Source organism: Serinus canaria, chromosome 12 (genome assembly GCF_022539315.1).
Source record: "Serinus canaria isolate serCan28SL12 chromosome 12, serCan2020, whole genome shotgun sequence".
Classification (NCBI taxonomy): domain Eukaryota; kingdom Metazoa; phylum Chordata; class Aves; order Passeriformes; family Fringillidae; genus Serinus; species Serinus canaria.
In genome coordinates, this window is record NC_066326.1 from 8,637,137 (window position 1) to 8,649,301 (window position 12,165).

Below are 12,165 nucleotides of genomic sequence, written 5' to 3' on the forward strand. Positions count from 1 at the left end.
ATCCTGAACTTACCCATTTTCAGGCAGAGCCAAGATTTAGGTAGTTTGGTTTTTTGGGTTTTTTTTCTCCCCAGAATTCACCAAGATTAGTCCCTGGTGCTCCAGCACTTATTAAAACATTATAATCAGCAACTCAGAGCTGCTCAGCAAAATTTTGTTAACATTCCTGGATGAAAATTGCACAGCAAAGCACTCCAAATGTTTAACAATTGCTCTTTATCACCATTCCTAGTTTTTGAAACAGGAAGCAAACAGGAAAGAAGGCTTTTGCAGAGACAAAATAGGAAAAAGAAAATGGTGAGTTAAGAGATTCTTATAATAAAATGTAGAGTCTCAACAATATTGGGAAATACATTCTGTTTCCTCAAGCAAATAGTCTCTAAATTTCCAGCTCAGGATAGTCAGTCTCTTTTTCCACAGATTTCTGCTTTACATCTGTTTAATCCAACAGGCTTGAAAAGCCAACCATTATAAAGATCCAGGTCACCTTCAGGTCACATCAACTAAAAGTTTGAAAGGGCTTTATTTTATAAGCATTAAAGAGAGGAAAGCCTAATTAAGCATGAACACAATCCCTGCTTAAGCAGGCTGGATTGGAACAATTTCTAGTAAGAAGCTCTTTTAAATGTTTATTTAGAAAATCTCCCATGTGAAAAGTAGCAACAACATCAGAAGAGCTGCTCAGCCTCAGAGGCCTCTCTGTTACAGGGCACAGTATTTATTTGCTATTGCTCAGCTGCTATTAAGCCCATCTGAGGTAGGAGCAGCAGCAGTGGTTGGTGTTTCCCCACTTTCTAAACAATGCAGGTGTGTGTGCCTGTGCTGCACCATCCACACACTGTATCCTCCTGTAGTAATGAGTCAGCCATTCAATAAGTGAAAGCCATGAACTAGGACAACTGCAGGGAAAAAACACGACACACATCTACATGTAATGAAACTTAGTGAGCACGAAAAGCTTTGGAGAGAGAGGAGAAATCACAGATTTTCAGTGCTCTGCATCACTGTGACCTTCACCAGAAAGGCAAATTACTCACTGTTTTTCAGGAAATACTCAGTAGCCAACAAAAATATTCTAACTAGGATTTACTAAAGTACAATATGGAAACTAATATTTTGACTACAATCTTCACAGGACCTACAAATGCAATACTAATTTAGCAAGATCACCAGTGGAAACCGTAAGTTTGGAATATTTAAAATTAAGTGGGATGAAATAGCCATCTTTTGTGAGCTCAGGCTGAAGGAGAGGTGGGAGGGAATCGAGTTTACTGACTAAATCCAGAGGGGGAACTGCATTTCTGAAACCTCAAACAAGTGAACTACGACAGTTCTGTGTAATGCCATGTCTACAAGTAACTTCAAGTTTGTTTTTGTCCAAAGTGAATGCAGCCTTGAAAAGACAGAATTCCTTGTAGAGCAGATGTGCAAAATCTTTTACAAGCTTTTAAACTAAACCCTACAGTCCTAGAAATATGTGGCTCCATTTTTCTATTTGGATCAATAAAGGAAAAATATGAATGCTTTTTCAATGTTTTTCTAATCTAGTAGCCATAAGTGTCAACATTCATCATTGCTTAAAGAAAACTAAAAACCCTGAAAGATTGTTAGGAGAGGGACTTATTTCAGCTGTTCATTTCCAAATGCCTTTAAGACAACAATGTACTGTATCAAAGCTGGCTGTTTCACTACTTCAATTTCAAAATATGAAACACATGAAAAAGGAAAATTACTTCAGAAAAGAATTGAGAAATGTTAAAAAGAACATGTACAACTCACCAGTAGTTTTACTGCTGAACAGACTTGCAGGTACAGTTCTTAATAAGGAAAATGTCAGATTTTCATGGAAGAAAATAGCATCCTATTTTAAGGCGTAGAAAGAAACCACTATTACATGGTGAGCACACAAATGAAATATTGCAATATGAGGCAAGTTTAAGAGCCAAAATTTATTAAAGCTTTAGTGCTGAAATTGCCTCTGTTGTCAGAACACAACATTTGGCATCAAGACACTTGCAAATGGCTTAGTATATTGGATGTAATCCTGCTCCTATTGAAGTCAAGGAATGCAACAAAACTTCATTTTCTACAGAAGGGCTGGTACACAGACCTACAAAGGGACTGACTCATTGACTCATGGCTATGGAAAGGTGCCCAACACACCCCTGGAGGGTGCACAGTTACTCTCCCTGATGCAGGGCTAGTGGCTGAAGCATAAAGGAGACAAAATGAAACTGACTGGGCTTGCTCTTATAATTTCAGATCTATTAGGTGAGATGCCACTGGAATGCACCTGCAATATGTATTGTTTTGGCTTCCAAAATGAAAAGGACTCCATAAACACCACGCTATAGAATTAACTGTATTTAAGTGCACATTCCAACAAAACTCAGACTGCTTGTAACACACTTAACCAGGGAAACAACTCTTGCAAACATAGAAAGGCATCATTTTCCTCTTCCAATTATGATTGGAAATAAATACACAGAAAGAAAACCTCAGTGAACAATTTCTTTGTTGCAATGCAAAAACATAGAGATTATGTTCCAGCTCAGATGTACTAAGCCCAGTAAGAACTTCTGAGCTCTTCTGACTTGAACCCAGCTTGCTGAGCCTATGAGCCTATCAGATAATTTTGCAGTTGGCTCCCTAACAATCTAAAAACCCATTTATGGGGTGTTGACATACTCTTACTAAGCAAAAAGTGCAAATCCTCAAAAGTCCATTTCCAATAGCAGCTTAATCCCTTGGGTTTCTGGAGAATTCAGGTAAGAACACAGCAGTCTCAGGTTTTGTTTTCAGTTTTGTTATTTTCAGTTTCACCTTCAGCCTCAGGAAACAGAAACTCAGCCTCTGCCAAGTACAGCCCTTGATTCAATGCTATAAAGTTTACACTTACCCAGTCTGTTGTACTAAATTTAAATTAACAGAAACTGCTTAGAACAATACATGAGCAAACTATTCATTAGACACAAGCTTTGGTCTTCTGTGTGATATTTCACCATGTCTACAGAGCTTTTCCTGAAATTCTTCACCTTTTCCTCAGCTGTTTTTTCAGAAGACTGGCTATTTTCAGCACCAGCAGAAGGTTTACATATTTAGTAGATCAGTTGCCATGCTAAAGTTGCACCTAAACTCAGCCTAAGCCATCCTTGTATGAGTGCTTTTAGAAGCTATGATCTACGGGAAAGAAAAAATACAAACCCAAGTTTAAAACAACTCTTTCAACACTAAACAATGTTTTAAAATCTTAATATATAATGCTGACAAAAGAATATAAAAAATTCATGGTTGCCTTTGCTTTAGAACAGGCCTAGTTCTCCAAACATTAGTTTGGGATAAAGGATTTTATAGATCTACATCTTTTGAAGATAGCACTTGGAGGTGGAATGAAGAACAAAACTGAAAAGCATTCATTTAATGGCAATCTACTTTCTTCTAACTATAATTTAACAAAGTAAAATACAGTTTTCAGGCCCCACAAAAACACTTCAACCCTTATTTCTTTGAAGGGCTTCATTTACACACCTCTTCAGAGACAAGGATTTATTTCTGCAGCTTATTTTGAATCAGGAGAGTTCAAATCAGGGACAGCATCACCCACCAATAAACAAGCTATTCAGACACCAGGGACATAAGATGAAATATCTGAAATGACAGAATAGTCCACTTACATCAAATAAGAAACCAAGTCTCTGTTAATGGCTTCCTTTATTTTGTTATCCCACACTGGCTCTGTATAAACCATCTGTGCTACACACACTTCAAGCCATCTTTCAGCTATCAACAGCGCTTCTGCAGTAAAACAAACAATTACTAATAGATGTATCTTAGAGACAGATTTTAACTCAAAAGGCATGGTGCTCCAGCATTCTGTTATTAGGAAAAGATCAGAAGAAAACAGTAGAGAATTAGCACAACTGTCAGTAACAGAATACAGAGATGAAAGACGGGGCTATCGCACTCCCTCAGACAAGATGATACAAGGAGAGTCTGGATTGCAAAAGTTCTTCCAAGGGATCGTTCTAAAAGAATCTTGTGACTTTTTCTTTTCCAACCAGAATCATGCAAACCAAAGGAAAGAACACAAACCACTATTGTCATTTGCACTAAGAAAAAAGCATAATAAGGAAACAAGCTACTAACGAAACATAATCTGGTCTGCTGGGGAGTATTAGGAGTTACACAACTTCTCACAGGACTTGGCACACCCATCCTTCGGCTATTGTAACAGGTAAAAAGCACCACACTTGCCAGGAAATAAACCTCTTTAGTCTTACTTATAAGAGGAGTTGCACCAACTGAGAGCCACAGCCTGTTGGATTCCCAAGACCTCCAAGACAATTTCTCATAGGTAACTTCTGTTCAGTAAATGTGAGTTCCTCAGACAAAAAAATAAACCACTTCTTAGTGTGAATTATTTATATGAAGAGTATTGAATAAGACAGTCTGTAAATTAGTGTATACTCCATGGTGAACCAGCAGTTATTGTCGTTCAGATTAAGGGTATGCAACAGATGCAAGGAACCAGGAAGCAACCCACAATGCAGGAACCAGAGCTGTGTAAGGGACATAAGGAAACCCTCTCTCCACTTATAGCAAGCTTCCCACTGGAGTACCTGCTGCTGAGGTACCTCCGGCCTCCTCTCCAGCATACCTGCTCTCAGCTAATTACAGCCAGTTCTCTGATTCACACCACTGCTTGGTCATACTATAATGAAACCCGGTTTTCAAAGTGGAAAATAACTGCAAACAGGACATTATAGAATTTTGATTATTACTGCATGCTCAAAGGCATTTCTTACGGAAGCACTGTGCATGTGTCCTCGGCATCTCAAAAGAATTAATCCGTGACACCCAAGTCACGGCAGGGCTTATTCTGCTGAGTGCCACCGCTCCCCAGAGCTAAGAAACGGGGCTGGGGCTGCGGGGTCTCTGCGGTTCGCAGCCTCCGCTCGGCCACACGGCAGCACCCGGAGGCAAACGCAGCCCATTCACGTGTAACTTCATCATCGCCACCGAAACGCGGCAGCCAGAGCCCATCTGTGCTCCGCAGGCTGCAACACGCCGAGGAAAGCAGGAGTCACAGTAACCCACAGGCCCGCTTGGAGCGGACGCGAGGCAGCGCGAACCCCGCGGCGGCCGCCCCCGCAGAGCCCCCGCGGTCCCTCCCGGGGGTGCTGCCGGCTGTCCCCGGGAGCCCCGCGGGCAGAGAGGGGCCGAAGGAGCCGAACGAGCAGCGGCACCGCCGCTCCCCACCGCGGGGTTTCGGGGCGCTTCGAGCCGCGCTGCGGGGTCGCGGCCCCGCTGCCTCCCGCACCGCTCCCCCTCGCCCCCAGCGCACCCCGCAGTGCCCCGCCGCAGCCGCCGCCTCCCGCCAGCCCCGGCCCCGCTGCCGCGGGCTCGGCTCGAGCCCCCGCCCAGCCCCGCTCCCGCCGTGCCCCGGCCGGCCCCGCGGACCCCGAGCACCCCGCGGCGCCCCCCGTTACCGGCTCCCTCCATTCCTTCCCCCGCCCCGGCCGCTCCCGCCTGCCCCCGCGGCCCGGCCTGCCCCGCTCACCGTGTGCGAGTGCAGGCACTGGCTCGCCTCGATCTGCGCTGTCAGCGGCACCGTGTCGTCCAGCAGCACCTTGCCGGCCGGCGGCTTCTCCATGAAGGCCATAGCGGAGCTGGGAGCGGAGAACCGGCGCCGCCAACCCGCTTCCCGGGGCAGCTCCTGGCGCGGCCGCCGCTGTCAACACGGCAGCGCCGCCGCCGCCGCCGCCGCGGGGCCTTAGCGCCGCCACCCGCCGCTGCCACCGCCCGCCGCGAGAGGGCGCCGCGGCCGCTGCTCCGCGCGGGTCCCGCCCCGGGAGCGCGGGACAGGGAGAGAGGGGGGACACGGAGAGATGGGGGACAGGGAGGGATGGGGGACACGGCCAGGTTGCGGGACACAAAGAGGTTCCTCTCCGCGGGCAATAACGGGGAAAGGGGCTGGAGGGGAGACCATGACCCAAGCCTTCCGTGCCTGGTGCCCCCGGTAGCAGCGACAGCGGCAATAACAGCTGCAGCCCCGGGGGAATCAACCCCGAGACACTGCAGGTCCTCCCAAAGAGACCAGGAAAATGATAAGGGCACTTGCTGCTCTTTACCTCTTAGGGTGTTTTGTGTTAATAAAATAATCAGAATATCCTGTATATTTTACTCAATTTGTAGAATTTAGGCTTTGGAGTTGATCTTTTGTGGGGTTTTGGTTTCCAGTTTGGTTGTTTTTCAAAACACAGATTTAAAGCTGTTAACAATTGAATTCCTCGACGTGTCTTTGATTGCCGCAGCATAAGAAACTTTCTATTTGAATACTGCTTAGTGCTTGAGAACCTACAGGTTGGGCACCTGTCTGCATTTCCTCTTTCTACACCATACACAGGAATTACTCTCACTTAAGATGTTGTAAGACTGCAGAACTGGAGTTTGTCATATGCCTGGAGCAGGTGTCATGAACAGCTTCATCTCTCTGTCTTGCAGCTCCGTGATGAAAGGAAAATGGGCTGTGTTGCTGTGGTTCAGCAGCCAGGCTGGAACAGCAATCCCAACTCCCCAAACTACCACTCCTGCAGTGACCCAGGAGGTCAGGGACAGATCTGATTCGTTTTGTTAATAGGCCTTAACAAGACAACTTCGCACCTGGAGAGGCAGGTGAGCAGGGGAAGGAGGGGCCTGCTTCGATGAAGTGCTTTGTCCAGCGAAAGCCACTGACAGGCAGTGACCTGAGGCAGAAGGAAAGGAAATGTGAAGTGAAACAGCTCCTACACACAAGAGATAAGGAAATCTCTTCCTAATTACTGCTTCCAGGTTGCAAACAGGCCAAACTCCAGGCTTTGGAAAGAGAAGGCAAGGAGTCAAACACCTGAAACATTATCCCTCCCTCTGCTCCAGTGTGACTAACACCTGGGGTTAGAGTGCAGCACACTCTGGCAGTGCAGCTGTTTTACCAGTAGCTTTCATCACAGGTTGAGGAGAAACTCTCTTTTCTTAGCAGACAACTTCTGAGGTTATTTGCAGTCAAGGAAAGTTTCAAATGCATTTCTGCTGCAGAGAAGACAGGGGAGTAACAGACACTTTGCCAGAAAGTTGTATGAGCCACCAACTGGAGGCCTGACTCCTGATGGCCTCAATCCTTCCTAAAAGAAGTTCCTTAGTGTATAGCAATCTTACGCCAGTACTAAAATAACTTAACCCAGACGGTTTACTAATGAATTTGCCAGAAATCTACTCAACCAAGGAACTTTCAGCGGACAATGGGAAATCCATGTTCACACACTCAAACAAAGAGAAAGAAGCCACAGTTAGTACTCAGATCATCTGCCCTTGCTTGTCTTGCCCTCAGGAGCACAAATACAGTAAGTACAAGATGTGACAATATTTATTTTTTAAAGCCTCCTTCACTCTCTTTCTGAGAGGCAAGTTTCAGAAGAAACACCGCCGGGAGATGCCATGCAGATTACCACACATCTTGCAGTACATGTGTGTCAGCACCTCCACTTCTGTTCCTCTTCTGAACACAGCACTGTCCCCTCCCCGTTGCTTGTTGGCAGTACAGCTGCTTTGTACAGAAGGAACAAGTTTTAACTGAACTTTGCTGGTGTGGACTGCAATTTTATCAGAAAGAACAGCTTCAGTGTGAGCCCCACCAGTCCAAACTTCCCACTGTGGCAGCAAAAAGGCTTGTCTGAATGTGCCACTTTGTCACAGCAAGCGCCTAGTTCACCTTGGGAGAGAAACCCATCATGGTGAAAAAAAGAAAAGCTCTAATTTTAATGCAGTTCTAGTAAGGTTAAATTTGTGCACTTTCAGACATTTTGAAAGGCTTTTGTTGCAAATGTACTGGTTTTAGTGATGTCACATAAAAAGAGAATCAAAACTAAGTGTACATTGGTTCTGGCCTTTATGCTGAAGTTGCACATGATGAACAGCTCTAACTCTCTGACACCATGACTTTCACCATCCCTTCCATAACAGTTTTCCCACTTTCTCTGACCTGACATGATACAGAAATATGTGCAATAGAACCCTTCAATCGTTTCACTTCTGCTGCAGCTGTGACTTCTTCACCAACATACAAAGGAGCTGGAAAACGAATCTCCTGGGAAAGAAATATACATCCTTGACCAGGCATTTTGGTACCCAGAACTGCAGAAATAAGTCCATTGATCAGAACTCCATGGACAACAGTTCTCCCAAACCTAGACTTCTTTGCAAACTCTTCATTTAAATGCAAAGGATTTGTGTCACCTGTTAAATAAGAAAAAGTAACTACATCATTCTGTGTAAAAGCCTTGCTAAGTTCAGCTTTGTCTCCAACTTTTACACGTAAGTTCCGAAATCCAGGATGTCCAAGCAGTGAGTTGATTAACATTGGCTTTGTCAAGGCTCCTTGTTGGAAAATCCCTCCAGAAATTCCACGCCTGAAGGGCCACAACATTTCCAGGAACTTCTCCTGCATGCAGCTGAACCAACAACTGCATTCAGTCCAAGACTAATTCTCTACTGTTGCCGGATAACGCAAGTAGAAACGGAGATGTCTGGTTTGGGGAAAGAAAAAACAAACAAAATTGAACAACTAAAGCCTTAAAAAAACCCCACCATCAAATGCTCTCAAAGTTGAAAATACTTCAATTTTCTTTCACATGATAGATTAAAAACTTAGAGCTATGCTTGAGCAGACTTTTGTCTAGCCACGGCTTCAGAAACAAAGAATTCTCAGAACTCATTTTATTAAGCAGCATCCTCTGGAAAAAAATAAGCTCTGGAACTGCATGTTACACAAGGTCAGTTGACAGTAACCATTAGAAAGGCAGAAAGTGGAGTAGGGAAAATAAAACCTGGACCAAGATGTGGGTCGTGAACAACACTTGGCAGAAATTATTTTCTTGCAGCTGTATTAATGACATCAGGGCTTGTCACTGGAGTGAAACCATGAAGTTATGAGACAGCCACTACAGTCACATCGTACAAGACTCATTTTAAGATGAGAACTGCTCAAACACAGACCTGCACTGAAAGGCACTTCACTCCCAAAGCAAGGCATTTTTGCATCTAGGCCATCTTTCTATGAAAAGGCAGTAGGCTTAGGCAGCCTGCCAAGCTTAGAGCCAGAGCTGACACCTGGGGGAAGCCACCCAGCCCCACAGGGCTTTACCTGCAGCACCCGGAAGGCACACCTCCTGTTCTGGTAGAAGCCCAGCAAGGTTAGAGCACTCCACAGCTTGACAAGGCCACTAGATAAAAAGAAAACAAAATATATTAATAAAATTTGGGGTTTTCTGTTTTCCTGCAGCATAGACATCTCAAATAGAAAGTATGTTATGCAAAGAGTAACAAACCCTTAACAGTTTAACAGCAGATAATTTCACTAAAGAGTTCAGTAGCTAAACTGCATCTTGAAGGATTATTGCAATGGCTGCAGACTCTTGTCTTTGACACGGAGATATGTACTGCAACCTCAAGCTCACTCCACCAGAACTGTTCTTGTTCTCAGTGTGCATTTAAGCTCATTCTTCACCTAAATCACCTGCAACTGTCACCACCATTTAGAGTAATCATTCTCATCTTTACTATAGAAAGAGATTTAAAGTCACTACCTCAGTAATGCTTACTCCCTGTCTTAAAACCATTAAAATCATTCTGGTTTAAAGCAGGAATTATGTACTGATGCACGAAGTTACCAAGACTCAGTAATTATCTTCTACATGCTGTATGCAAATATCTGCAAGTTAGGCTTAATTCTTCACAGGTCATTCTTAGTTTAAGAGTTCTATTTTCTTACGAAAAATATTTTCATGGCATGGAAGCACAAACGACTGCACCTTACCTGCTAATTACTCTTAATATGGCAGACAGAGTTTTTTCCTCATATGTTAAGACATCAACAGGCAAGGCTGCACCAACCTATGAAAACAAATGTTATTTAGTAAGTATCACTCTATGTTCTTATCGTGGTTTATAAGCAATTGATTTAACCTCCAGCACGTTACATCATTAAAGGTGTTACAGTTATACTCAAATTTCACACAAATGTTTTAGCTACAACATCACTGGATTTTAAACAGCACCCTTCCTCTCAGAGTTCTTTAGAAACCCTTTTTATTTCCACATTACAGCCAGAGAAACCCAGACCAAGAGTTGATGTGACCTGCTTAAACTCAGCCAGCAATAGAATAAACAGAGCAAAAACAGTGCTGTGGACTTTCCCATCCAAAAGCTGTTCCCTTCCCACAGCTGTCTTTTTAAAGCCTCTCTACAGCAAAAGCATCAATACCACAAAATCTAGAAACAAGTATCAAAGAACGGCTTGAGCTGGAAGGGACCTTACAGAGTTCATCCAGCTCCAGCCCCGCTGCCACGCTCGGAGGTGCCTTCCACTAGAGCAGGCTACTCCAAACCCGGCCCAGCTAGCATTGAGCACTGCTAGGGTTGGCTGAAGCCACTTGGCTGCGGGCACCGAACTGAACCGCACAGCTTCACTGGGAGCGAGCCGGGAGGGCGGCTGGCGAGCGGGCAACCGGGTACCGGCGGGCCAACCCCGGCCCATCCACCCCGCCCCGCCTGCTCGGACACTGCTCCGCAGCCTGGGCTGTGCCAGGGGACAGCAGCCCGCTCCCGCAAGGTTCTCCTGGCCCAGCCCGGAGCAGACCGCAGACCCGGTGCCGGTCCCACCTCTCCGTGCAGCTCCCTCAGCGCCGTCACCACGAGCTGCTTGAACTGCGCGGCGTTCGGCCGGGCCCCGCCGTCGGGCAGCTCCCTGCGGAAAGGAGAGCACAGGGGTCAGGAGGGGTCAGGAGGGCTCTGAGGGAGGCTCGGGGGGTCCCGGTTCGGGGGGTCCCGGGGATGCCGCTCACAGGCGCACGCGCAGATAGTGATGCTCGGCCGCACGCCGCAGCACGCGCCGCTCGAACGCGGCCGCCGCCATTCCCCGCCCTGCCGGGCCGCGCGCGCCGCCCGCCCGCACCTTCTACGGCGGCCGCGCGGGGTCACCGTCACCATGGCAACCGCGCGGCGCCTCCTGTGTCGCCGTGGCCCGGCCCAGGCCCGGAGCCATGCCCGCGGCACCGAGCCCCGCGCCAGAACGCGCCGTGCGTGGCCCCGAGCGCATCCCTGCGGCCGGGGGAGAGCCAGAGCAGCCTCTGAGGCTGAGACGAATCTCTGGGAAGCGGCGGGAACAGACCAAGTGCGGCACGCAAGCCTTTAGCTTCGCGAAGGCAACCACGGAGCGCCGCAGCACAAACACACCGCGGCAGGCGGGCACAGAGAATGCTGCTGCGCTGGGCCTGCAGCAAAGGGGCTGCTCCCGAGGCAACTCCTGGTAAAGGCGGCGCCTGGCACCAGGTTACCAACACTGAGGGGACTCTGCTGTCCCAGGCTCAGTTTTGCAGGGACACACAGATGAAATGAACTGGAGAAGTGCACAGAACGAGCCTGGCAGCCTGTCTGTGCACTCATCAGGCAACAGCTGATTGAGATGATAAAATAACACAACTTTAGTATCTTGTACCTGCTCTAAAGATTGGCATGAAATGTATCCTTATCACAGAAACAGAAGAAAGGATGGAAGTACGTTTGCTCTGCTAAAATAATTAAGCATTATCCTCAAAAGAACTTCACAGAATCTTCCTTCTTTTACCAGAAGGTTTATCCAGGAATTAGCATTGACCCCAGCAGGGTAACACTGCACAGCAGCCCAATGGACATCTCGCATGCCTGGGTCAAGGCCCAGCTCACAGAGCACCTTTTGCCTGCACCTTCACACGGCTCAGTCTGTGCAAAGGTCCTCATTATTCCAGCAGAGCTTTCTCAAGCTTAGCACCACAATCCACCTGAGCTCTGCTCCTGGGCTGACATAAAAATGGTACATAAACTGCCGCACGTTCAGAAACAAAACTTCAGCAAAAGCAACTATAATTTCACATGTACCAAAGTAATTTTCAGATTGTTAGTTAGGTTAAAGAAAAGGCAGTTTGCCACATAAAGTTCAGTAGCTGTAAGTGTAGGCTAAGAAGATTCTTTCAGGAATACTGTGTTTCTCCTGGGAACTAAGAACCAGTTAGTGCAGTGCTCAAAAAATCAGTCCCACAATAACTTGGCAGACTTATCAGAGCAGCCAGTTTTACTGGGACCAACACTACAGAA

The 12,165-nt window shown here is 46.4% G+C and overlaps 3 protein-coding genes across 7 annotated transcripts in view; all 3 read right to left on the reverse strand.

The window, feature by feature from the left end:
* The window catches only part of PXK (PX domain containing serine/threonine kinase like), a 33,308-nt gene extending 27,523 nt beyond the window's left edge, over window positions 1-5,785 (reverse strand). For 2 of the 5 annotated variants that reach the window (XM_050979426.1, XM_050979428.1), the window contains exon 1: window positions 5,561-5,785. In XM_050979426.1, the coding sequence (XP_050835383.1) occupies window positions 5,561-5,662 (102 nt within the window). In that variant the 5' untranslated portion in view covers window positions 5,663-5,785. Of the gene's footprint in view, window positions 1-5,489; window positions 5,526-5,560 lie in introns of those variants that run through there. The other 3 variants (XM_050979425.1, XM_050979427.1, XM_050979429.1) reach the window with 2 other exon arrangements.
* A 1,599-nt stretch (window positions 5,786-7,384) lies between these two features.
* On the reverse strand, window positions 7,385-8,482 carry HTD2 (hydroxyacyl-thioester dehydratase type 2). The gene has a single exon (XM_030228207.2). It carries the CDS (start codon window positions 8,480-8,482, stop codon window positions 7,955-7,957), a length of 528 nt encoding a protein of 175 aa, XP_030084067.1. The 3' UTR covers window positions 7,385-7,954.
* On the reverse strand, window positions 8,416-10,994 carry RPP14 (ribonuclease P/MRP subunit p14). Its single transcript, XM_009091141.4, has 5 exons — window positions 10,878-10,994; window positions 10,696-10,780; window positions 9,851-9,927; window positions 9,179-9,257; window positions 8,416-8,561 (listed from the first exon to the last, which is right to left on the reverse strand). Exons 1-5 carry the CDS (start codon window positions 10,946-10,948, stop codon window positions 8,505-8,507), a joined length of 369 nt encoding a protein of 122 aa, XP_009089389.1. The 5' UTR covers window positions 10,949-10,994; the 3' UTR covers window positions 8,416-8,504.
* Between the last annotated feature and the right edge of the window lie 1,171 nt (window positions 10,995-12,165).